This window comes from Prionailurus viverrinus, chromosome A2 (assembly GCF_022837055.1).
Source record: "Prionailurus viverrinus isolate Anna chromosome A2, UM_Priviv_1.0, whole genome shotgun sequence".
Classification (NCBI taxonomy): domain Eukaryota; kingdom Metazoa; phylum Chordata; class Mammalia; order Carnivora; family Felidae; genus Prionailurus; species Prionailurus viverrinus.
The window spans coordinates 116,225,062-116,251,915 of NC_062562.1; the positions used below are offsets into that span (position 1 = coordinate 116,225,062).

Sequence of the window (26,854 nt, forward strand, 5' to 3'; positions counted from 1 at the left end):
GCACACAGATCAGACTTAAAAAGACATCCGAACCAGTGAAGAAAAATCTCTAAGGAATAATATATTTAATAGACGTGTGAAGAATATTCTTTTAAAATTTTGCTGGGGAATCCAGAACTTCCACTTTCTAATCTCAAGTGTAAAATTTCTGTAGAAAAAACATAGGGTTACATTTACTTGACTTTGCTAAGCAATGTTTAGTAATCCAGTATTGTTATTAATAGTGATGTTTCAGTAAGATCTGAAGAGATTTATTTATTCTTTGTATGATAACTAAAGAAATAGGCAGAAATAGAAGAAAATTTGAAAAGGAGTCAATTTCTAATTTTTAATGCGGTTTTTACTTTCTTATAGTAATTAGTATGCCCAGTGAGTGGTGTAGTGATGCTTGTAGTGAGGTTTGGCAGGATGCACACATTTCAACAAGAGTAGATGGGTGTTCTGCAAACTTTGGAGGCCCAGAATTTATTAGACGTATATCAGGGATTGGGTGGCAGGGTAGGAGGAAGAAACAGTGGAAGTTTTCTGAACTGGACAGGTTGATTGCCAGGGTAGAAGACCCCTCTTTACACATATCTGAACACACTCACATCTAGAGACAGAGTTTTGTATTTGGATTTTTTACATAAGATTAAAAGATATTCTTTATTTTTATTATTTAAAAAAAGTTTTGAAAGCACCTGTGCTGGAAAGCAAGATTTTAGGGCAGAGCCATAGTGCCTAAGATGTGTGTTGGCTCAGTAAATATCTGTCAAAAGTAATTAAATGCTCTGCAGAGTTTACCTTTACTGAATTCTAGTCTTACCCTCAAACTAGATTTTATTAGTTCACCTATGTGAGTAGACCCTATTTAAGTGGATTAAAGTAGGTATGTTTTATTTGCCCATACTGCTGAAAGTTAAAAAAGTTCTTAAGGATTATTTTCATTAAGCTGTGACTCCAGATGTATTCCTATGTAAAGAATTTTATTCCATTAGCTATAATTGAAGAGTTTTCTTTGCTGGACACTTTGGTGATTCATACACATTATTACTCTCCAGGTCTTTCTACATTCCATGATTGTCAGCTTTTTTTTTTTTTTTAATTGAAGTACAAGGGCACTTGGGTGGCTCAGTCCTTTAAGTGTCCAACTCTTGATATTGGGTCAGGGCACGTTCTCCTAGTTTGTGAGTTTGAGCCCCACGTAGAGCTCCACGCTGATGGTGTGGAGTCTGCTTGGGATTTTCTCTCTTGAAAAAAAAAAAAATTGAAGTATATATAACCTTTCAATTTTTCTTTAAATTATAAAAGTATATTCCTGCAGCATTTAAAATTTAAAATTGCAGATTTGGAAACATAGGTAAATTTTCGAACCTGTTTTAGCACTTGTCATTATGCCTGGCATTAATTTAGAAGTAGAAACTTAGAAATGGTAACTTATTTTTCATCTTAGGTTGGATGCTCAGGATGATCTCCTTGCCATTAGTAATATTTTCTAGTGACATTTCCAAATATTGTCATATTCTTGTGGGTTTCACCTTTCCTCATTTTCTTTTTCTTTTTTTTAATTCTTTTTTTTTTTTTTAAACGTCTATTCATCTTTGAGAGACAGAGAGAGACAGAGCATGAGTGGGGAAGGGGCAGAGAAAGTGGGACACAGAATCCGAAGCAGGCTCCAGGCTCTTAGCTGTTAGCACAGAGCCTGATGTGGGGGCTGGAACTCACAAACTGCGAGATTATGACCTGAGCTGAAGTCAGACACTCAACCCACTGAGCCACCCAGGCGCCCCTCGCCTTTCCACATTTTCTAACTTTCACTTTGGTATCTGCCTTTTTTTTTTTTTTTTTTTTTTTTTTTTAAGGAAGAGGAGGAGGAGGAGGAATAGCTTTTATACAGTTGGGTAATCTATATTTGAATAGGCTACTGTAAATCTTATTATATGTCCATAGTTTTAGTTACAAATGACAAATCATTCAGAGAATTTTGTGACCATGGTGACATTTCAATTAATGGACATTTATTTCTATTTTTGAAGAGCAATGTAAATGAAACTGATAAAAGCCTTGAAAGCTTGCATAATGGTGGAGAAAGTTGTCAGAGAAATGATGTAGTTTCAAATCACGATGATTTATAGAATCTCCCTTTTTTTTTAAGGGAGTATTTTCTTTTTCCTTTCTTAATGTTTATTTTTGAGAGAGAGGGAGTGAGAGAGCATGCGTACAAGTTGGGGGAGGGGCAGGGAGACGCAGAATCTGAAGCAGGCTGTCTGAGCTGTCAGCCTGATGCAGGGCTCCAACCCACAAACTGGGAGATCATGATCTGAGCCGAAGTTGGACACTTAAACTGACTGAGCTACCTAGGCGCCCCTTTTAGAATCTCTTAAATCTATCATCGTCTATTCTGTTGCTGGTATAGGTTAAGACTAATCAACTTTTCTCTTTTCAATTTTACAGAGTTAATTGAGAGTTGGAGGCAACCTTGCTGAAGATGAAGAATACACAGTATTAGAGGAGGAGATTTTTTTTTTTTCTTTCAAAAGTCTTGATTGTTTGGTGGCTTACATCCAGTTACCACTCTTCATTTGAGTCTGTTTTCTTCATCAGAAATGATTTTTACAATTTCAAGAAAAACTATGTCCCAGAAATTGAGTTTACTGTTGCTTGTATTCGGACTCATTTGGGGATTGATGTTACTGCACTATACTTTTCAACAACCAAGACATCAAAGCAGTGTCAAGTTACGTGAACAAATACTAGATTTAAGCAAAAGATATGTTAAAGCTCTAGCAGAGGAAAATAAGAACGCAGTGGATGTTGAGAATGGCGCTTCTATGGCAGGATATGGTAAGATAACCATGGACTATTCCTCGTTTTCTCCTCTTCAACTTCTTCCCATTTAAAGATAGTTATGGAAGGAAATCTAACTCATCACTTCATGCATAGGTCTTTACAGAGTAAATTTTTCTTGACTTTTTACTATGAAAAATTTCAGATATACTGACAAATAGAAACTATGATAAATACTATATATCTGTTGCCTAGATTTAACAATTATTAACATTTTACCAATTTGTTTTGTCTAATTTTTGAAGACCAGTTAAATTATAGAAATTGTGACATTTCACTGCTAGATATTTCCATATGTATCTCTAAAAAAATCTTGTACATAATTGTAATACTATTATAACACTTAGTTCATATTTACATTTTCTTGATTGTGCCAGTATAGACCGTCAATTGTATAACATCTATTAACTCCTAAGAAGCAGCATTTGCCCGTATCTTCAATATGGTTTATTGCCATTCACCTGTTCACATCCTGGTTTCCTGCTGTGGTGTGTTTTTTTTTTGTTTTGTTTTGTTTTGTTTTGTTTTTTCCCTGCTGTGTTTTAAGTTTTGTATGCCTGTTGTAGTCTCACTTGCCTTTAAGACTTAAGAGAGAGAGAAGAGATAGAACACTTTGTATATGAGTGTGTGGGCATTTTCTCTATTTCAGTGGGGTTTTTTTTTAGTTATACATGTATGTATTTAAAGAATCAAAATGTGTTATGAGTCTGGTAATAAAAAAGGGCAGTTTTTCCCACCCCCAACAGTACTCAAACTTCCCATTCCTTACAGCCAGCCATCTTAAATTATTTTTTCTGATTTATTTGGTGATTACCTCCATGCCTCTAAATAACATGCTCTATGAGCTGCTTCTTGACTTTTCAATTATAGAAATTATCTGTTAACTTCCCACTGTGCAGGGTGAGGGTTCAGCTTTCTTTTTCAACCCAAATTGCATCCCACCCACCCCAGGCTGTTTTCACACGCACGTGTTCTTATAGTCCTGCCATTTTCCCATCATAATTTTGGTTAGAACAATATTCAATGTTTGCATTATTATGACTGTGTTAGTGGTATTCATTACTGAGCCATGTAGTACATTATTACTTTTCCTTTCACATATAACTGTATTTCCCCCTTCTAGAATTAATTAGTAAGTACTGATTTTTGTTTCTTTGCCTAGTTTTCTACCCTAACTCTCCCACAGTTGTTAAGTCTCCCCCCAGTATATTCAGACACATAAGGTATTTTATCACATTATTTATCTTGAAGAAATCTTTCCTAGAGCCTTCTGATCTCTGGTTTGGACTATTTCTTCTCTAGGCTTGTGGTGGTAAATTATTCTAGGATCTTCCTACATAATTATCCCTTTACCTTTCTCTTGTGTTGGATCTCCTGTTGCCTAGAGTCCTGTGGCTTCCTCTTTATTGTTTCTCCCTCATTTTAGGGGAACTGATTCTTGTAGTTTCCTCAGAAAGATACTAGGAAGGTCAAAGTTTTGATTCCTTGCATATCTGAAAAGGTCTTTTTATCCCCCTACTCTCATGTTTAATTGAAAATTTGACTAAGTATAGAGTCCTAGTTTGGAAATAGTTTTCTGTTGGATTTTAAAGTCTTCCCCCCGCTGCCCCCTTAGCTTCCAGTGTTCTTTTTGAGAATTTAATGCTATTCTGATTCTTTATCCTTTAAAATTAAAAAAAATTTTTTTAAATTTATTTTATTTTTAATATTTATTTTTGAGACAGAGAGAGATATGACAGAGTGTGAGAGAGGAGGGACAGAGAGAGAGGGAGACACAGAATCCAAAGCAGGCTCCAGGCTCTGAGCTGACAGCAGAGAGCCCAACTTGGGGCTCAAACCCACAAACCGTGAGATCATGACCTGAGCTAAAGTCTGACGCTTAACCACTGAGCCACCCAGGTGCCCCTCTGATTTTTTTACCTTTTAAAATTTATTTATTTTTAGAGAGGGAGAGTGCACATGAGCAGGGGAGGGACAGAAACAGGGAGAGAGAGAATACCAAGCAGTCCCCACATTGCCAGTGTGGAGCCCGACATGAGACATGATCTCATGAACGGTGAGGTCATGACCTGAGCTGAAACCAAGAGTCAGACACTTAACCGACTGAGCCACCCAGGTGCCCCTGATTCTTCACCCTTTATATGTGACTTGTTTTTGGAAGTTTGTGAGATCTTTATCACAGTCCCATAATGCTGTTCTGAGATTTTTCAGAATGACGTCCCTGGGTCTGGATTTCTTTCACATATGTGCTGGACTTGATTTATTTCCCCCCCAAATTTCATGTTTATTTTTTACTAGTACCTATATCTAAGAGATGGAACATTTGTGACTCAGGATAATGATCATGCTCTGTTTGTCACTACACATCATCTACAACATCTCAAGAGGTCTCCACCAAGTTAGCCACTTCCAATAAGGATATACTGTCCAAGGTATGAAAGTCCTAAAACCAAAATACATGGTTCTAAAATTTTTTTTTTAAATTTTTTAATTTTTGAGAGAGAGAGAGAGACAGCCAGAGCATGAGTGGCGGGTGGGGTGCAGAGAGAGAGGGAGACATAGAATTCAAAACAGGCTCCACGCTCTTACCTGTGAGCACAGAGCCCAGTGCAGGGCTTGAACTCACGAACCGTGAGATCATGACCTGAGCTGAAGTTGGACACTCAACCACCTAGGTGACCCCACAAATACATTTGTTCTTAAAGTAATCATAATTGTACCTAAGCAATATAGTCAAAATGTTTTCAGACTTTTCAACTGCTATAACTCTAATACCTACCATACCATTTTTTCCTTTTTCTACCAAATGATATATTGCTTCTTTATGCAGATACCCTGCAAGTTCCTTCACAAATATAAATTTCATAAATGTCAGAATTAAAAATAAAAATTACAGAAAGTCTTTCATTTATTTTTACCCTTGGCCTAATTTCCTTTATTATTTTTTTTAATTAATTTTTTTTTTTTTGAGACAGAGAGAGACAGAGCATGAGCAGGGGAGGGGCAGAGAGAGGGAGACACAGAATCTGAAGCAGGCTCCAGGCTCTGAGCTGTCAGCACAGAGCCCAACGTGGGGCTCGAACACATGGAGTGTGAGATCATTACCTGAGCTGAAGTTGGACGCTCAACTGACTGAGCCACCCAGGCGCCCCGGCCTAATTTCTTTTAAATGTGGATTCATTTCTTTACCCAACGGAGGTTACCTTAATGCCACATAGATATCACCCATTATAGTTTACATATCTATTCATTTACTGTGTTGATTCAAGTTACCACTGATGCTGTCAGAGTACAAGGTTTATTTTACATTTTATCATTGCTACGAAAAAAGTTTAAAACCATTTCAAACACTTCATTAAAAATGGTATTATTGAAATAATATTGGGAGCAAATAGAAAATTTCTGTATATTTATTTTGAAAATAATAGACTTTTTTGTAACTGCTAAAAATGGTCACTTATTTAACTTCTCTGTAGATATAGCAAAGAATAATCAATCAAGTATAAAACTAAGACTTTATATCTCAGATTACTTCAACATGCTAATTTGAATAAAGTGAACATTCTTTCAAAAGAACATACTGCCTTCACATGGATAAACTTCTGTTAGTGTATTAGGCTTTTGTTTTTCTCTACTTGCAGAAGAGTAACTACGTTTTGAGAAAAACATTTACTAGAGATCAGAATTTAACTTTCTTTAAAGTTTGGTTTTCTAAGATGTATCTATGTTAAATATATACCTTAAGTAAACCCTGCTACTTAAGAAGGATGTATTTTGTTTACAACCATCAAGTAATGATTTTAAGATGGAACTAAATCTAGTGAAACTTAAATTCTAAAGTGCTTTAATCAAAAGCTTGATATATATCTATTTATGAATCACAACTCTTGCAGTTGTTTCAAATAATTCTTTAAAGTAACTGGCTCTTTCTGCAATAATCTGCTTATTTCCATGACGTGCTTGTTTTATCCCAAACTGGAACTCATCAGTTTGTGTAACAATACTTAATGTGTCATCTTTTTAAATTTCAATTTGGTAAATTAGTGTCTAATTTTCGTAGAACTGTATCCAACCTAGCTTCTAGATCACACAAAAGATTCTGAAATTTGGGATCAAAATTCTCCATTCCTGATCCTTTAACAACATTGGTGCAAATACTGGCCTTGCTGCTTGCTTGGTAAAGGGAATTTATAGGTGATTCTAACAGATAAAACAAGAATGTTGTTTTGTAAATTCTGACTGGTAATTATTTTAGGTTGCAGCTTGAAAACAACCAGCATTTTATCTTTTGTGTCAGCAAACTCAGTTGTGTTGGAAAAGGACATTAGATGTTGGATTGCGGCACCCTAAGAACGTTTGCTTCCTGTCATCCAAAAAATTGTTGATTTCAGGACAGCTGTACATGAGTGACTGGTCCCAGGGTTCTAACACCGAAGTAATTCTGGGTAGTAGTGAAGATAAAAATCTTCAGAACATCCTCATTCTGCCTGCCATGATTTTGGAGACAGGGAAAAGGAAGCTTCAGTGGGCACTTTAAATCCTGAAACTTACATCCTTCAGTTTAGGGATATTTTTCCTAAATTATTTATTTGATTTCATCCTCCCCATTGTTTTCATTCTTCCTGAAATTCTGTTGTTCAGCATTTGGGCCCTATGAACTGGTTCTCAAATTTTCCTTTATTTACTGGCCTACTTTCCATCTCTTTGTCTTTTTGTTTTATTTTTTAAGATATTTACTCATGTTTATTTTCAACTCTTTATGGACTTTTTTATTTTCTTTCATATTTTTAATTTCTTAAAAAAATTTTTTTTTTAAATATTTATTTAGAGAGAGAGAGAGTGTGAGCTGGGGTGGGGCAGAAAAAGGGAGAGGACTGAATCCCAAGCAAGCTCCATGCCATCATCAAAGAGTCTGACGTGGGGGTCGAACTCATGAACTGTGAGATCATGACCTAAGCTGAAACCAAGAGTGGGACGCTTAACCAACTGAGCTACCCAGGCGCCCCATCATATTTTTAATTTCTAAGAGCTCTTTTTTTATTTCTCAAATGTTGTCAATGATACATTTTCTGAAATATTTTTACGTTTCATCCAAACATGTCTGATGATCCTTAGCCTATGAAGGCTTTTTAATATTTATTCATTCATTCATTTATTTTAAAGATTTTGTGCTTTTTAAGTAATCTCTATACTTAATGCGGGACTTGAACTCACAACTCTGAGATCCAGTTACATGCTCTACCAACTGAGCCAATCAGGTGCCCCTGAGGCTTTTTTAAAGAATGAGACACTTAAAGTTTGATGGGAAGTGTTGAGTTGTTGGTTGGTATTCACTATAGCGTGATCTGGCTGGGACATTTCCTTGGGAGCATCCTTAATATTTGTAATGACTTCTGATACGAACTACCTGGAATTAAGCCAAATTTCACAGGTTAAGGGCATATCCTCCAAAATACTGCCTTCACTTCAGATATTAGCCACAAGTTTGGGTGTCCCAGGCCACACTCATTTTTGACCAGTTCTACTACCCCCTCAGGTTTGGTAATTCACTAGATTGGCCCAGGGAACTCCCTGAAAGGACTGTACTTACAGTTTTATTATAGCAAAAAGAAACTCAGAACCAGCAAAAGGGATACACACATAGGGCAAGTCTGAGAGGGTTCCAGAGGCGAAGTTTCTGTTGTCTTCTTCCCATGGAATCAGGCCGCATTACTCTCTTGGCACATTCGTGTATGATCATATTAAGAGTATTGTTACCTAGGGAAATTCACCTGAACTTTGTGTCCAGGATTTTTATTGGGATTTTATTGTGCAAACACGATTGATTGGATTTAGCCAGATGGTTGAATTCACTTTCCAGCCCCTCTCACTCATCTGACATTACTGAAAAGCCATGACTCTCTAATTACCTAGTTTGGTCTTTCTGGCATGCCCAGTCCCCATCCTGAGTCATGTCATTAGCACAAACTATCTAGGGGCCCAGTCTGAGTCACTTTGTTAATATAAACTATCAGTGGGGTCCCAGGGGCCCATCATGAATAACAAAGACAGTCTTATCGCTCAGGAAATTCCAAACATATAGAGGCTACCTCCCAGGAACTAGGGACAAAGTCTGGCCAAACTCTATTGCACATTATCACTGTCTGTTTCTTTGCAGTATCCCAAATATGGGTGTATTTAGGTCTTTCTTCTTGAGCTGATCAGATTCCCTAGAGAAGGACTTCCAATCTTGCTGGAGAGTATAGGCCTTCAACTGTTCTGGGATCCGAATGAGAGGAAGAGGCTGGGGGAGGACAGGTAGTCTCAGCACTCACTGTGTAAATTTTCATTTACTCCCCCAGTTTTCACTGTGGCACTCAGGCCCTTAGCTGTTTCACTGGCTTCAGAAAATGAACCTCAGCTTTTCTGCAGGGAGTGAGGGGCTATTGCCCAGTTGGGGAGTGTTCTAGATAATTTAGGAATCAAATGTCTCCATAGATAAATTTTCACCCAATTCTTCTGTTTTAGTCCCTTTTTTAACCCCTATTTTCACTGGTACCCACTATAACAACAGTTCCTGGGCATTTTAAGGGTGGAGTTCCGTGGAGAACATTGAATTTTTTTTTAGTTTTTCTTCTAAGATCAAATTTTTCAGAGCTTCTAAGTCAGTTAACACTCATCCCTTTGCTTTCTAGCTTCTGGTTGTGTTGCTATGGTCTCTTCTGTTATCCTTGGCCTTGTGGATTTATGCTTAAAGAAGGAAAGAAAGAAAAAGAGAGCAAAAAGCACCGTTACTGTTTTGGTGGAGGGTCCATGTAGCCGGGACCCATGGGTGCAAGAGCACCTGGTTCCAGGGGTCCCCAACAGACCAAGTTTGGCTCCCCGCTAACAGAATCCAAAGGCAGAGAAAAGGGTGGTGGTGAGACAAGAAAGGAATTTGTTTTAGTGAGGCCAACACCGAGAAGCCAGTGGACTAGTGTCCCAAATGTCTCCGTAGTGCTGAAAATGCCTCATGTTTTTATAAGGAAAATGTGGGACAGGGGTTGGTGGGTAGTACAGTTGGGCAGTAAAGGTCTACTTGATCAGTGTCTTGGGTCAGTCACACAGAATCTTGCTGGTTCAGGGCAGTCCTTATACTTGAGGGGATAGTTTTGGTTCCCATCACAGGGTGCTTTTCCCACAAGATTGTTAGCCTGAGTTAAGAGAAGCTGGAAATAAGAACTTAATCAATTAGCAAGTCCAGACTGAGGTCAAAATGGAGGTGGTTGAAGTCCTCTTTCATCCAAAGTCAGCAGAGGTTAATTGCCTTTTTTCAGTTTATCTTCTTTATCTGGAAATGCCCTAGGCACTTTCTATTTTTATAGAAACACCTTTATGATGGTTCTTATGAGTTGATGAAGGTTAGCCTGCATTTGCTCTTGAGGATCAAATTTAGATGACTTAGAGATGAAGGAGCTGGTATATACTGAGATGGAGGTTCTTGTGGCAGATAGAGATGCAGAAATTACATTGTTTTGCATTCCGCTTAGTCCAAGGACACTGATAGAAAGTAAATCTTTTAATAAGAAGAAAAATACTTGAAAATAAAGTTTTTGTACTTGAGCAAAATAACTGATATCTCTCTCTCTCTCTCTCTCTCTCTCTCTCTCTATATATATATATATATAAATATATAGATTTCTCTCTATATAAATTATTTTTGAGAGAGAGTAAGAGCACATGTGAGCCTGAGCTGTGAAGAGGCAGAGAGGGGTGGGGAGAGAGAATCCTAAGCAGGCTCTGCACTGCCAGTATGGAGCCCAACACGGGGCTCGAACCCATTAACCATGAGATTGTGGCCTGAGCCAAAATTAAGAGTTGGATGCCTGGGGCGCCTGGCTGGCTCAGTCGGTTGAGCATTCAACTTCGGCCCAGTTCATGGTCTCTTGCTTCATTAGTTTGAACCCCACATCCAGCTCACTGCTGTCAGCTCAGAGCCCACTTCAGGTCCTCTGTACCCCTTCTCTCTGCTCCTCCCCTGCATTCTCTCTCTCTCTCTCTTTCTCAAAAATAAATAAATATTAAAAAAATTTGGATGCCCCACCAACTGAGCCACCCAGGTGCCCCTAACTGTGATATTTTAAAAGGTAGCAGCCAACTGTGCTATGCTGCCCAGCTGTGTGTAATGACTTGAGTTTTCAAAAAATATTTTTTTCATTTTATTTATTTTTTTTCCATTTTATTATTATTTTTTTTTAGAGAGAAAAAGTGAGCACATGCTGGGGAGAGGGGGAGAGAGAGAGAGAGAAAGAGAGAGAGAGAGAGAGAAAGGGAGAGAGAATCTTAAATAGGCTGTATGCTCAGCACAGAACTAAACACAGGGCTCAATCCCATGGGATCATGACCTGAGCAGAAATCAAGAGTTGGACACTGAACTGACTGAGCCACTCACGTGCCCCATGACTCAGTTTTAAAAGCAACGTTCAGACCTAGCTACACATGATATTTGATAAACTTTTAAAATTTAATGTATGGTAGAAATACTTATGTCAATGAATATATACCTATGTCATTAATGGCCATGTGATATTTAACCAATCTCTGATATATTTTTTTACTTATTTCTGATTCTAAATATATGTTTATTATAAACATTCAAATAGTGCAGAAATATACAAGATAGATAAGTTAAAAGGGCAGAAAGAATGTCATTTAATTTGTTCTGTATTGGGGTAAGTGTACTTTTCTTTAAAGGGCTAAATAGTAAATATTTTCAGAGCATGGCTATGTTCTGGTGAAACTATTTACCAAGACAGGCAGCCAACCAGTTGTAGTTTGCTTACACATGATCTAGCACATTATTTTATTTTGAGCAAAAATGGGATTGTACTGTGGATACTGGTTTGCAGCTTACCTGTTTTCACTTAATTACTGTGGATATCTTTCCATATTATTACATATAGGTCTGTCTCATCCTTTACAATGACTTAATATTGTTTCATTTTATAAATATTCCTTAACCTGCCCGCCCTCACTCCTTGCCCACTTATTCTGTAATGATGGATAATTTGTTGCTAACCTATTTTGTGTTTGATTCAATGCTACAATGTATGTGTGTTTGTATGTGTATGACATATATGTGTGAGTATAAATGTGTATTTCATGTTTGTGTAAATGTTTCTGAAGAATAGATTCCTTACATGTGGAATTTTTTGGTCAAGGATATGCAAGTTAAATTTAATAGACATTTGTCAGATTGTCCTTCAGAATGGCTCTACCGGTATACATTCCTACTGCGACCTTCACAGCAGTGTGAAAGTGCCAGTTTCTCCACCATTCTATTTAATTTTATATGATCTCTAGTTGTTTGCTTTTGCATTTCTTTGTTTACAGTAGAGGTTAAAGGATTGTTGGCTATTTGTAATTCTTGTATGTGTGAGTGAGTCATTTATATCCTTTGCCAGTTTTTCTGCTGGGAAATTTCTTAAGTGACTGATTCTTTGTAAAGGCATTAATGCCGTTATTATGTGTTGCAAATGTTTTTCTTCTGGTTTTTCAGTTGCCTAATAACTTGGTATTATTGTTTAAAAAATTTGGGTAGCAGAATGTGTGTGTCATTTTTTATTAAACAATTTTTTTTTTTAATTTTAAAGAGATACAGTGAACAGGGGAGAGGGGCAGAGGGAGAGAGAGAGAGAGAGAGAGAATCTTAAGGAGGCTCCATGTTCAGCACAGAGGATGCTGGGCTCAGTCCCACAATCCTGGGATCATGACCTGAGGTGAAAACAAGAGTCAGATTCTCAACTGACTGCGCCACCCAGGCGTCCTGTGTCTATCATTTTTTATGGTTTAGGTTTATGCTTAAAATATTTGCCCCAAAGCTTACACTCTAATATACTATGGTGGGTTTTGTTTTTGTTTTTACATTTACGTCTATAATATAGTTGAGATTTCTGGTGTAAGCAGTAAGAGATGCAGATTCTTTTTTCCACATTAGGTAGCCAGTTATTCCAGATTTATTATTTGAATTCCATCTTTTGCTCCACTCATTTGACATGGCAGTAATGTATAAATATTTATTTAAGTTACAATAAAATCAGAATTTTACAAGTTCTGGAGAACTTGAACATTTAACCATCTATAGAAACCATTTAGCTTCTCACTGCTATACAAAAAAGCTAGAAGGCTTTTTATTTATTTATTGAATAGTCTCCCCTTGAACTGTTTAACCTGTTTTTCCCAGTTGGGAAAATAAGCATAAGCTTTTTTTTAATCTCAGTCACCAATGAATTGTTACTATCACAAAGGTCATAGGCAGATCAGTTCACCTTTATAGGTCATTGTCTGTAAATTTTGGACAGTAATTTGTGCTTTCCCTGTAAAAAACCATTTCCCCTGCTCTAGATCTTTTTCTCAATATTCTTAGTCTTCTCTGATATAATTTTTTTTCTTCCCATGTAACATGTTTTGGATTCTGAGGTTTGCCTAGAACAGTGAATTGGGGATACTTGGTCTGAGTTTCCCAGTGACTGTTCATAGAACACTTTGCACTTGAGGCATTGTTTTGTTTCCTAAACTGTTTCTGAATCTATAGCAATACTATTGTTTTATCACTACAGACTTTTCCTTCCAAAGATGAACCCTGCTTTCTTTTAAGAGTTTTGGTTTTACTGTCTACTAATGTGGTTGAACACTTAAAAAAAAATTTTTTTTTTTTCAACGTTTATTTATTTTTGGGACAGAGAGAGACAGAGCATGAACGGGGGAGGGGCAGAGAGAGGGGCAGACACAGAATCGGAAACAGGCTCCAAGCTTCGAGCCATCAGCCCAGAGCCCGACGCGGGGCTTGAACTCACAGACCGCGAGATTGTGACCTGGCTGAAGTCGGACGCTTAACCGACTGCGCCACCCAGGCGCCCTGGTTGAACACTTTTAAAAACTAGATTTCAAAAATATTTTGGAAGAACTGGAGAACAATTTAATGTTGATATTTAAATGCTCTTCTGCAGGGGTGCCTGGGTGACCCAGTTGGTTGAGCATCTGACTCTTTTTTTTGGCTGGGTAGTGGTCCCAGGGTCAAGGGATCAAGTCCTGTGTTGGGCTCTACACTAAGTGCGGAGGCTGCTTGGGATTTTCTCTCTCTCTCTCTCTCTCTCTCTCTCTTTCTCTCTCCCCCTCTCCCCTGCATGCTCTCTCTCTCTCTATTTCTCTCTCTCTCAAATAAATAAATAATAGATACTTTTCTGAAAATAAGTTAACAAATAGTCGTTTTTCCATATAAGTCTATAAAAAATAACCTTTAGAAACACAAGTTAAAATTTCTTAACTATTTAAAAAAATTTTTTAATGTTTATTTTTGAGAGAGAAAGAGAGATAGAGTATGAGCAGGGGAGGGACAGAGAGAGAGAGGGAGACACAGACTCCAAAGCAGGCTCCAGGCTCCAAGCTTGTCAGCACAGAGCCTGACACGGGGCTCAAACTCATGAACTGTGAGATCATGACTGGAGCCGAAGTTGGACACTTCACCGACTGAGCCACCCAGGCGCTCCTAAAATTTCTTAACTTTAATCAGTTTTTCAAATATGTAAATTATCATGTAAGTAATGAATGAAAACAGTGCTATAATAAGCTGCTAGAGAATATCTTTTATAGTTGAAGAAAAACAATTTAAATAAAATTCCCTAAACTGGGGAATTTGGGAAGGTGGAGATCCCTCCTTTTCCTGTTCCTATGCTATCCATCTTTCCCTATTCCCATTTAAGTACAACTGAAAGTCCTGGACATTTTATATAAAACAAACATAAGAATCTGAAAGAGAAAAATACTGGCTAGGGACCTCAGGACACAGTGGTATGATCCCTGTTTTGTTTTGTTGTGTTCAACCTTATATATTCCAGACTTGGAGCTGAAGAAGTCAGTAATCTCCCCAACAGACACCTGCTCTTGTAGCCAAGAAAGGGGCAGTCTGGCAAGACGGAAAACTTTTGGACAATAACTATTCTCCTTCAGCCAAAGATCACATAAAAATATTGTGGCTGCACCACCACCTGCATGATCAAAGGCCAAACGGGGAGCCTACACTTCACCCTTGTGAGACTGTAATAAGGTATCCAATACCTCCCTCCCCCATGGTACCTGTGGAGACTACATGGGGAGCCAGGACTTCCATACCTCATTACATGCAGTAATGAGGTGCCTATCCCCTTCCCTCTGAGGTGTTGTCAGAGGAGTCTTAGTGAACAGTCAGGACTTTCACTATTGCCCAGGGGTAAGGAGGCCATCCCCACCACATTATCAATGCAGAGTACATGGGGACCTGGAACTTTTCCACCTCCATTCAGCAGTGATGGGGAGCTTACCACCCTCAGGTGACAGTGGAGGCTAAATGGGGAACCTAGACTTCTTCCACCTGGCAATAGTAAGGGGTACCCCTCTGTCCTGCCACAGTGGCATCGGAGAAAGTCATCTAAAACATATCTATATATACATATATATAGATATATGTGTGTGTGTATGTATGTATGTATACATACATATACATATATTTTTTAAGTTTATTTATTTATTTTGAGAGAGAGCAAGCATGGAAGGGGCAGAGAGGGAGAGAGAGAATCCCATGCAGGCTCCCCACTGCCAGCGCAGGGCCTGATGTGGAGCTTGAACTCACAAACTGAGATCATGACCTGAGCTGCAACCAAGAGTCACATGCCCAACTGACTAAGCCATTCAGGTGACCCTAAAATAGGAGGTTTAAATAAGATCCAAGATCTCATAAACTAATATGTAAGTGTCTAGGTTTCAAATATAAATCACTTCTCATACCAAGAATTGGGAATATCTGACTGAATGAAAAAAGACAACCAATGATAGATATCAGAATTATCTGAAAAAGATTTTAAAGCAGTTATTATTAAAAGTGCTTTGATGAGGAATTTACACAAAGCAAGTGAAAAAATAGCCTCAACAAAGAAATAGAAAGTCTCAGCACATAAATAGAACATATAAAGAATAACCAAATGGAAATTTTTGAACTGAAAAGTACAGTAATTGAAATAAAAAGCTCAGCAGATTGACTTAACAGAATGAAGATGAAAGAATCAGTGAACTGGAATATAGAACAATATAATTACACAATCTGAACAAGAGAAAAAAATAGACTGGGAGAAAAAAAAACAACCCAGAGATTTAGAAACCTGTGAGACTATAACAAAAGATGTAACATTTGTGTCATTGGAGTTTTGGAAGGAGAGGAGAATGAGGGCAGAGCTGGAAAAGTACTAAAAAAAATAAATAAATAATGGCTGCAAACTTCCTAAATTTGACAAGACATTGACCTCAGATTCAAGAAGCTTAAGGGGACCTATTTGGCTCAGTCAATTAAGCCTGTGACTTTGACTCAGGTCATGATCCTAGGTTGTGATCATGGGTTCAGGCCCCATGTCACTCTTTCTGCTGTCAGCACAGAGCCTGTTTTGGATCCTCTCTCTCTCTCTCTCTCTCTCTCTCTCTCTCTCTCTGTCCCTCCCCTGCTTGCTCTCTCTCTCTCTCTCAAAAATAGATAAATATTAAAAAAAGTAAACTTATTTAAAAAAAAAGCTGAGTGAACCCCAAGCAGGCTAAGCCCCCTAAAATCCATGTCAAGATAAATCATAATTAAACTTCTGAAACTTAAAGAGCAACTGGAAAAAAAAAATCTTAAATGCAACTGGGGAGAAAAATGACATCTTATGGTGGAAAAATAATTCAAATAACAGTGTATCAAATCTTAAATGCACCTGGAGAAAAAAATGACATCTTACTTATAGTGGAAAAACAACTCAAATAACAGTGCATTTCTCATCAGAAACCACTGAGGCCTGAAGGAAGTGATAAAATATGTTTTCAGGTGCCAAAAAGAAAGAACTATCAATACAGAATTCTATATCCAGTGAAAATATCCTTCAGGAATGAAAGGGGAAGTCAAAGACCTTCTCAGATGAAGGAAAAGAATAGCAGACCTAATCTAAGAGTTGGCTGAAGGAAGTGTAAATAAAAACATGGTAAAAGGAGGGACCTTGGTACTATCAGGAAGGAGGGAAGACAGAATATAGTAAATAAAAATAAGGATAATTCAGTAGGTTTCCTTTTCTGGAGTTTTCTAAACTATGATGGTTGAAGCAAAAATTATAGTGCTGAGGTGATTTTAAATGTGTGTAGAGGAAATATTTAAGACAATATAAATGGAAGTAGGATAAAAGGATGGTGTATTGGGGTTTTCCAGAGAAATAGAACAGAGAGATTGATGGACTTTAAGAAATTGGTTTATACAATTGTGAGGACTGGAAAGTCAAAATCTTCAGGGGAGGCTGGCAGGCTGGAAATTCTGGCAAGAGTTAACATGATAGTTCTGAGTCCAAAGGCAGTCAGTCTGGAGGCAGAGTTCCTTCCTTTTCCTGGAACCTCAGTCTTTTTTCTTAAGGTCTTCAGCTGATTGAGGTCCACTTACATTATATTGAGTAATCTGCTTTACTGAAAGGCTACTGTTTAAATGCTAATCACATCTAAAAACTACCTTCAAAACCACATCCAGAATGGTGTATTTGTTTGTCTAGGCACTATAGCCTAGCCAAGTTGGCACATATAATGAACCATCATAGATGGTAAAGAGAGGTAAAGCTTATGTATTTCATTCAGATTGGTAAAATGGTAAGTTATATACATGATATAGTATCTAGAGTAGCCACTAAAACTGTACAAAAAGATACATTCAGATGAACCAAAAAAAGAATTCTAAAAAATATTCCAAATAACCTATAAGAGAGCAGGAAAAATTAAACAGGGAAGTGAAAAACAGAACAAACAAAACAAAGAATTAAATGGCAGACTTAAGTACTAATATATAACAATTACATTAAATATAAATCTGTTTTAAATATACCAGTTAAAAGAGATTGACAGACTGCATTAGGAAACATGACCCAAATATGTGCTCCCTGCAAGAAACTTATTTCAAATTTAATAATATCAACTGCCTAAAAGTAAAAGGATAGAAAAAGATTTGTCATGCAAACATTAAGGAAAGCAGGAGTGGCTCCATTAATATCAGATAAAGTAGAATTCAGAGCAAAGAAAACTAGCAAAGTCAGAGAAGGACATTATGTAATCATAGAAGGGTCAAACCACTCAGAAGAAAAAACAGTCCTAAATTTGTATGTACAAAGTGGTGGAATTAAAAGGAGAAATAGGTAAATCCACAATTATAATTGAGACCTGAAACATCCCCCTCTCAGGAACTGATAGAACCATTTAGAAAATCTGCAAAGATACAGAAGATCATTAGAACACAATCTAACCAATAGGATCTTATTTACATATATAGAAATTCTATCAACAACAGCAGAATATACATGTTTTTTCAGTCCATGGAATAGTTACCAAAATAGATCATATCCAAGGCTGTAAAACAAACCTCAATCCATATAAAAGAATTAAAATCATACAGAGTGTGTTCTCTAACCACAATGAACTCAAACTAGAAATCAATAACAAAATCTCCAAGTAACTGGAAACTAAACACACTTCTAAATAATCTATGGATCAAAGAGGAATTCTGAAGGGAAATTTAAAAAATAGTTTGAACTAAATGAAAATGAAAGTACGATATAAAAATCATGGGGACACTATACCTATTAGGGAAGTTTAATTTATAGTTTAAGAACTCCCCAAAAAGAAATCTCCAGGCCCTGATGATTTCACTGGGGAATTCTATCAGAAGTTTAAATAGGAATATGAATTCCACACAGTCTTCCAGAAAATAGGTGAGAACATTTCTCAGGTTCATTTTGTGAAAATAGCATTAGCTTAATACCAAAATCAGACAAAAGTTATATAAGAAATAAAAACTATGGACCAATATCTCTCATAAATATAGATATGAAAATCCTTGACTAGACACACCTAGTTATCAGATTTGAGGCAGCTCATAATAAAAACAGTAAAACCTATTGAGATGTAAATAAGAGATAAACCAAGACAGACCTAAGTATGGGGTTCACAAAGGCATGTATGCTTGCTGTTTGTGCTGGTCCTGTTCCTGGTGTCCTTCACTTACCTTTCTCTCTTCTGTTTTGTATCTCAAAGGAGGGTGATTTGAGTAGGTAGTGTTTTCCAAGTTCCCAGATCAGCTAGCTTCTGCCTGGGTTGAGTCAGTGGGGGGCGTTGGCAGGAGTTTGGAAAGTAAGACAAGGGAAAGGCTAGGGTACTTTTCTTCCTCCCTGTCTGCCGGAGGTGGTGTCTCTTTTGTAGCATCAGCTTCTCCCAGACTTCCTGCCTTGGCTTTGTTTTCCACTGGTGGTTTTCCTTGGACTTGGGCTCTGGTTACATCACTACTTTCTTTCTCCCTCTGTTCCTTGGTATGAGAGTGGCTTTCTGCTATGTCTCACTGTCCCTGATTATGTTTAGTATAGTTAAAATCTGTTTATATCCAATATCCAATATCTTTAGTATATTTAGTAGCATTATATCCTCCGTTTGGTTTTTGTGTACAGTGAAATAATTGGGCTAGGTACTATTTTGATAGTATCTATGTCTTTATGTGCCTTTGTTACAGCTCATTTTTTTCTTTCTTTCCTTCCCCCCGCCCCCCATAAACTATTTGATTTTTTCTTCCAGAATAGGGAAGCTTAAAGCAGAAATAGAACAACCTTAAAAGGCGCTTTTCCTAAATCTGATCCTTCATGTCAATCTCAACAATACCACCTACCAAACACATGAATCGGACATTCAGCAAATGTTTATTTCAAACATTTGTTCAGTGTCTACTGTGTGATAAAATGTCAAAATGGTGAGCTGAGGGTAAAAGATTGGATATGATATGGTTGCTTTCAAGTTGCTTTTAGGGTTTCTGAACAGGGCTCATAGTTACGGAAAGAGTTCTTATTACCAGCACCTTTAGTTAATAGGGTTTATGGAGTACTGTGAACTCCCATATAATATAAATTTCTTTAAATATGCAATCCCTTGAGATGTAAACATAAAATTATATTGTGAATTTAGAGAAAGGGAGTTTTGGTATATTCGAAAGAATCCCAAGTTCAGGAAACATTAATTTTATTCTTCTTTGTCAACTAACTAATTTTATATCATGGAGCAAAGTAGTTAAAAATCTGAGTTTTTTTTTTTTTAAACAGGTTTGTTTTTGTTTTAATGTTTATTTTTGAGAGAGAGAATGTGAGCGGGGAGGGGCAGACAGAGGGAGACATGGAATCTGAAGCAGGCCCTAGGCTCTGAGCTGTTATCACAGAAGCCAACGTGGGGCTCAAACCCACAAACTGTGAGATCATGACCTGAGCCGAAGTTGGATGCTTAATGGACTGAGCCACCCAGGTGCCCCCCAAATCTGAGTTTTTTGTATTTTTTTTTAAAGTTTATTTTGAGGTGGGGGCGGGGAGAGAGAGAGAGAGGGAACGAGTGAGCATGAGCAGGAGAGAGGCAGAGAGAGAGAGGGAGAAAGAATCCCAAGCAGGTCCTGAGAGCTGTCAGCGCAGAGTCCAGCACAGGTGGGGCTCTCTCTGTCATACTGTGAGATCATGACCTGAGCCAAAACCAAGAGCCGGACACTTTACTAAGCCACCCAGGCGCCCCATGTAATGTTTTATTAAAACACTTGATTTTAGAATATTTGAGAGGATACATTTAACAGCTTAGGACATTGTTAAAATAAAATTATCATATAGTTGTTTCTCATTAGTCCCGCCTTTTCCTTTAATTGCTATGTAACTTAATTCTAATCAATAATTAGGCTTACCTTTATAATTCATGTCACACCTCAGCTTGGTGTCAAACATCCTAGGGCTTTAGCTTCTTTTTTTTTTTTTAATTTTTTTTTTTAACGTTTATTTATTTTTGAGACAGAGAGAGACAGAGCATGAACGGGGGAGGGGCAGAGAGAGAGGGAGACACAGAATCGGAAGCAGGCTCCAGGCTCTGAGCCATCAGCCCAGAGCCCGACGCGGGGCTCGAACTCATGGACCGTGAGATCGTGACCTGAGCTGAAGTCGGATGCTTAACCGACTGAGCCACCCAGGTGCCCCAGCTTTAGCTTCATTTTACGTTAACATGCTGGTAGACCCTTTCACCCCCTACCTCCACCCCGTTCTATTCTTTCTAGACCTCTCTGGCCTATGTTGCTACCTCTTCAAATACTGTACTGGAGATAACCTCCAGAGAAAAACCCTTTAGTCTTGTTGCTGAAGGATTTTTTAAAAAAATTATTTAATTCTGTCCTATTTACCAATACTATTATAACTCTTGATTGGAAGATCTTAATAAAGAAAGGTCTCCTCTCTGCAGTCTTTTATTTTGAAAAATTTGAGTCTATCGAAAATTAGGGAAAATTGTATAATAAACATCCTATATCTTTTGTCTATACTCACCATTTGCTAAAAACTTTTCTGCATTTGTTTTTATCTTTCCTTCTGTATACAAATGTATTTGTCTTTTGGGGCACCATTTGAAAGTTTTATGTATCATGACATTTCATCCCTAAATACTTGTCACAGGATTTTTTTTTTACACTTTTTTTCTTGTACATTTCTGCCGTACTAGAATATGTAAGTTCTCATGATGAACGATGCCAGGAGATATACTTTTTGTAGAGTCTCATTCTTCCAAATAAAGTTTTCCCCTAACTTTATATTACATTGATTTTTTTTGTTTTGTTTTTTTTTTGTTTTTAATTTTTTTTTTCAACGTTTATTTATTTTTGGGACAGAGGGACAGAGCATGAACGGGGGAGGGGCAGAGAGAGAGGGAGACACAGAATCGGAAACAGGCTCCAGGCTCTGAGCCATCAGCCCAGAGCCCGACGCGGGGCTCGAACTCCCAGACCGCGAGATCGTGACCTGGCTGAAGTCGGCCGCTTAACCGACTGCGCCACCCAGGCGCCCCTTGTTTTGTTTTTTTAATAGCATTTTCTAATCACCTTCTGCTACCACCCACAACCACTATTCTCACTACTCCATTATGATTTTTTTCATTTTTTTCACTTTTAAACATTATGGTAAAGTGTATATAGCATAAAACTTGCCGTTTTAATAATTTTAAAGTATACTGTTCAGCGGCATTAATGCATAGTGTCGTACAACCATCACTATTAACTTCTAAAACTTGCATCACTCTAAGCAAGAAACTGTAACCATTAAGCAAGAGCTTGCTGTTTCCCCATTTCACTGGCCCTTGGTAGTCTCTAATCTACTTTCTGTCTTTATGATTTTGTCTATTCTAGGTAGTTCACGTTAGTGGATCCATACAATATTTGTCCCTTTCTTTGTCTGGCTTATTTCACTTTGCATAATGTCTTTAAATTCATCCATGTTTTAGCATGTATCAGAACATCATCCTTTATGGCTAAATAATATTCCATTGCATGTATATACCACATTTTGTCAATCTCTTCATCTATTGATGGACACTTGGATTGTTTCCACCTTTTGGCTGTTGTAAATATTGGTGTACAAGTATCTCTGAGTCTCTTTTCAATTTGGGGGGTATATACATACCTAGGAGTGGAATTCCTGGGTCATGTGGTAATTTTATATTTAGCTTTTTGAGGAATTGCCAAACTACCTTCTATAGTGGCTGACCATTTTATATTTCTATCAGCAGTGTATGAGGATTCCAGTTTCTCCATATGCTCACCCATGCTTATTTTATTTCTTTAAAAAAATGTTTTTTATTGAATTATTATTAACATACAGTGTTATGTTAGTTTCAGGTGTACAATATAATTGTTTTGTTTCTTAAATTGCACATATGAGTGAAGTCATACAGTATTTGTCTTTTTCTGTCTGACTTATTTCAATTAGCATTATATGCTCTGGCTCCATCCATGTCATTGCAGATGGCAATATTTCATTCTTTTTTGTGGCCGAGTAATTTTCCCTTATGTATTTATGTACCTCTTCTTCTTCATCCATTCATCTATCACTGGACATTTGAGTTGCTTTCATGTCTTGGCTGTTGTAAATAATGCTTCAGTAAACATAGATGGGCATATATCTTTTCAAATTAGTGTTTTTTGTTTTCTTTGGGTAAATACCCAGTAATAGAATTACTGGATTATATGGTAATTCTATTTTTAATGTTTTGAGGAACCTCCATACTGTTTTCCACAGTGACTGTGCCAATTTGCATTCCCACCAACAGTATACGAGGGTTCCTTTTTTCCCACATCCTCGCCAACACTTGTCATTTCTTATTTTGATTTTAGTTATTCTGACAGGTGTAAGGTGATATCTCATAGTTTTGATTTGGATTTCCCTGATGATGAGTGATGTTGAGCATCTTTTCACATATCTGTTGGCCATCTGTTATGTCTTCTTTGGAAAAATGTCTACAAAGGTCCTCTGCCCATTTTTAGTTGTATTATTTGTTTTTTTGGTGTTGAGTTGTGTAAGTTCTTTATGTATTTTGTATATTCACCCCTTATCAGTTATATCATTTGCAGATCACTTCTCCCATCCAGTAGGTTGCCTTTTTGTTTTGTTGGTTGATTCCCTCACTGTGCAAGAGCTTTTTATCTTGATATAGTCCCCAAATACTTGCTTTTGTTTTCCTTGCCAGAGAAGACATATCTAGAAAACTGTTTCTTTAAAAAAAATTTTTTTTAACATTTTGTTTTTTGAGAGACAGAGACAGAGTGCGAGCAGGGTAGAGGCAGAGAGAGAGGGAGACACAGAATCCAAAACAAGCTCCAGGCTCTGAGCTGTCAGCAGCCCGATGCGGGGCTCAAGCCCACGGATGTGAGATTATGACTTCAGCCAAAGTCGGACGCTCAACCGAATGAGCCAACCAGGCACTCGTAGAAAACTGTTTCTATAGCCAATGTCAAAGAAATTACTTCTTATGTTTTCTTGTAGGAATTTTATGATTTTAGGTCTCACATTTAGGTCTTTAATCCATGTTGAATTTATTTTTGTGTCTGATCTAAGAAAGTGGTTCAGTTTCATTCTTTTGCTTGAAGCTGTCCGGTTTTCCCAGCACCATTTGTTGAAGAAACTTTTTTCCTATTATGTATTCTTGCCTCCTTTGTCATGGATTAATTGACCATATAAGCACAGGTTTATTTCTGGAGTGTCTATTCTGTTCCACTGAGCCATATGTTTATTTTTGTGCCAGTATCATATTGTTTTTCCCTTTCTTTGATTATAGCCATCCTGAAGTGATATCTCATTGTGATGTTGGGTATCTTTTCTTGTGTTTATTATCCATTTGCATACCTTATTTGGGGAAATGTCTATTCAAGTCCTTTGCTCATTTAAAAAATTGGGTTGTTATCCTTTTGTTGTTTAAGGGCTCTTTATATGTTTTTGAAATTAAGCCCTTGTCGGATACATGACTTGCAAATATTGTCTTCCATTCTGCCTGTTATTTTCACTTTCTGGATAATAGTCTTTGATACCCAAAAGTTTTAAATTTTGATGAAGTCCAGTGTATCTTTTTTATTTTGCTTTTTCTTTTTCTGATCTCTTAGTGACAGAACCATCAGCAAATTTATCAATTGTGGTTAGATGATTGTTTCCCTGGTCACATATTAGGGCTTGAGTTGCTTTTTAGTTCGAAATCAGCAAAAAATAACAATATTAGTTGCCACTTATTGAGTACCTCATATGTACAGGCGCCTTTGGGAAACTTGAAAAAATAATTCTAAGGAAGAGTCCTAATTTCGTTCTTTCTAGGTAGATTCTATTGAAACCCCTTAGTCTCCCAAAGACATATAAACTTCCCTGTCATTCTGGAAGAAATTTAACTTGGAACTATTGTTATTATCTCTACTGCACTAATCAGTTTCCTGGCATCTGCCCTGGTCCTAGGCTCCCCCACTCATACACACATTTCAGTCTCTGGAGAATCCAGGTTTCGTGTTTCTGCATTTCATTGAACTTCTTACTTACTTACCTAGTTTGTTTTACCTGACCTGCCTAGTCCACAGTCATCTTTACAAACTGCTTACAAAGGGAATACAGTTTTGAACCAGACTTCAAATGTGTTTTATTGCACTAGAAGGTGAGAGTTGCCCTCACATTTATAACTCTGAAATTCCTTTAGGAAGGTCTGTATATGGTGCTATTGATTTACACAATTAGGTTTTTCCTATTTGTGGTATGAGAGCTTTCTCTCTAGTATATTTTCTCTCTGATGACTCAGTAATGTTTCATTATCCCCCCTCTCAAACTAGGAAAATACAAATATTAAGTGTTCTATCAGTGTTTAATACAGTTTATTCTGATTTTTTCCCCTGTAGCGGATCTAAAGAGAACAATTGCTGTCCTCTTAGATGACATTTTACAACGCTTGGTAAAGCTGGAGAACAAAGTGGACTATATTGTTGTGAACGGCTCGGCAACCAACACTACCAATGGCACAAGTGGAAACCTAGTGCCGGTAACCACAAATAAAAGGATCAATGCATCGGGCAGCATTAGATAGCAGTTGAAGATCACCTTGTGCTGCTACATCCACCGTGGATCATATCCTATGGCAGAAAGCTTTTAAGTTGCTGGCTAGGATAGAATAATACTGTACAATAAAAGCCCTGCGCATTTCTGAGGAATATGCTGGATTCACAGAGCTCTAATTCTGTATATAAATTTTAAAAGTTATTAGTTTGCTTTCAGGCAAGTCTCTTCAATGCTGTACTACTATATCCTTAAAGGGAATTTGGTAACATGGTTGATGTAGTAAGCAGGTAGGTGATCTTTGTATAAATCTTTTGTGTTTGGGATGGAGGTGAAACAAAAACACTGAAAGACATGGGTTCATTTCTATAAAATATTTATTTAAATATGTAACATGTTTTTTAGAGAATATTGTTATTGAATCATTTTGTCATTTGTTCTCAATAGGTTTAACTGTTAGACTAATACTATTAGAAAATGTGCTTACTTCCAGTACTATATTTTGTTACTCAGATTATGAGCAGAGAAAGGAAGTATAATGTTGAAAATAATGTTTTGAAATCATGACCCAAAGAATGTCTTCATTTGCACTAGCCTTCAGAATAACTGGAGGTTAATTATTGTATATTTTGAAAAATTACATTTGTAAGGTTATAATCTTGAGATGGTTAGTAGCCACTGTCCATAACCTATTCTAAACATTGAGAAAAATAATGTAAAAATAGGAATCTCTAATCTCATAAATAACATTTTCTTATATATACCTTGAAGAATAAAAGATATTTTTATGATGAGATTAAAATTAAGTAAAGTATTAATTCATGATTTTTCACACACATGAATATTAATTAAAAAGTTTAACCTTTTGAGTGTCTGTGCTATTGAAAGCACATTATTTCCGTATTTGGGTAAGTTTTGCTTTTGTTATGTTGGCAGTGCAAGGGGAGACTGAGATATTTGTGAGACTGGGATGCTTAAGGTCTTTAGCCAGGTGTGTGTACTAAAGGTATTTTGTGCTGCATTAAATTGCTTGGAAAATGTTAACATTATGTAAGAGTATCTGGCTTCATGAAATTGTGGATTTGTGTAAAAGATATATTAGGTATTCATTTTATATAATGACCACTTAAAAACAAGAGCATTTAATTTAAGCTATGAAGATTGACTCTCTTTTCAGGAAAACAGCTATTGTATATAGCACAAGAGATCCTAATCTTGGATAATTCTAGTATAGAGCAACGTACAACTTTATTTAAATTTCCCTTGTAGCAAATTTAATTGCCATATGGTGCCCTGTATTTCATAGTATTTATTCTCTATAATAACTGCTTAAGTGCAGCTAGCTTTTAGATTTAGGCTATATTGAATTTAGTTTTGGATATTGTATTGTTTATTATTATAATATGTTACCACACATAGTAGCAATAATTATAATGCTTTATTAAAATATGTATGAGAAAATATTGTTTCATGAAAGGTAGCTTTCTAAACTCTTTTCCCTATACTCTATGAGAAGAAATTAATTACATACCATTGCCAGTTGAAGTTTGGAATAATTGTTCAGTCTTATTAGATGTAGACATTTTTGTTTTTGTTTTCAGGGATGAAATAAAATATATTATTTGTACTTACAA

The 26,854-nt window shown here is 36.9% G+C and overlaps 1 protein-coding gene across 4 annotated transcripts in view; it reads left to right on the forward strand.

The window, feature by feature from the left end:
• CCDC126 (coiled-coil domain containing 126) overlaps nucleotides 1-26,854 on the forward strand; it is a 40,841-nt gene extending 13,987 nt beyond the window's left edge. For 2 of the 4 annotated variants that reach the window (XM_047851069.1, XM_047851070.1), the window contains exons 2-3: nucleotides 2,434-2,823; nucleotides 25,067-26,854. In XM_047851069.1, coding sequence (XP_047707025.1) covers nucleotides 2,586-2,823; nucleotides 25,067-25,251 — 423 coding nt within the window. In that variant the 5' untranslated portion in view covers nucleotides 2,434-2,585 and the 3' untranslated portion in view covers nucleotides 25,252-26,854. Of the gene's footprint in view, nucleotides 1-9; nucleotides 75-1,856; nucleotides 1,876-2,433; nucleotides 2,824-25,066 lie in introns of those variants that run through there. The other 2 variants (XM_047851071.1, XM_047851072.1) reach the window with 2 other exon arrangements.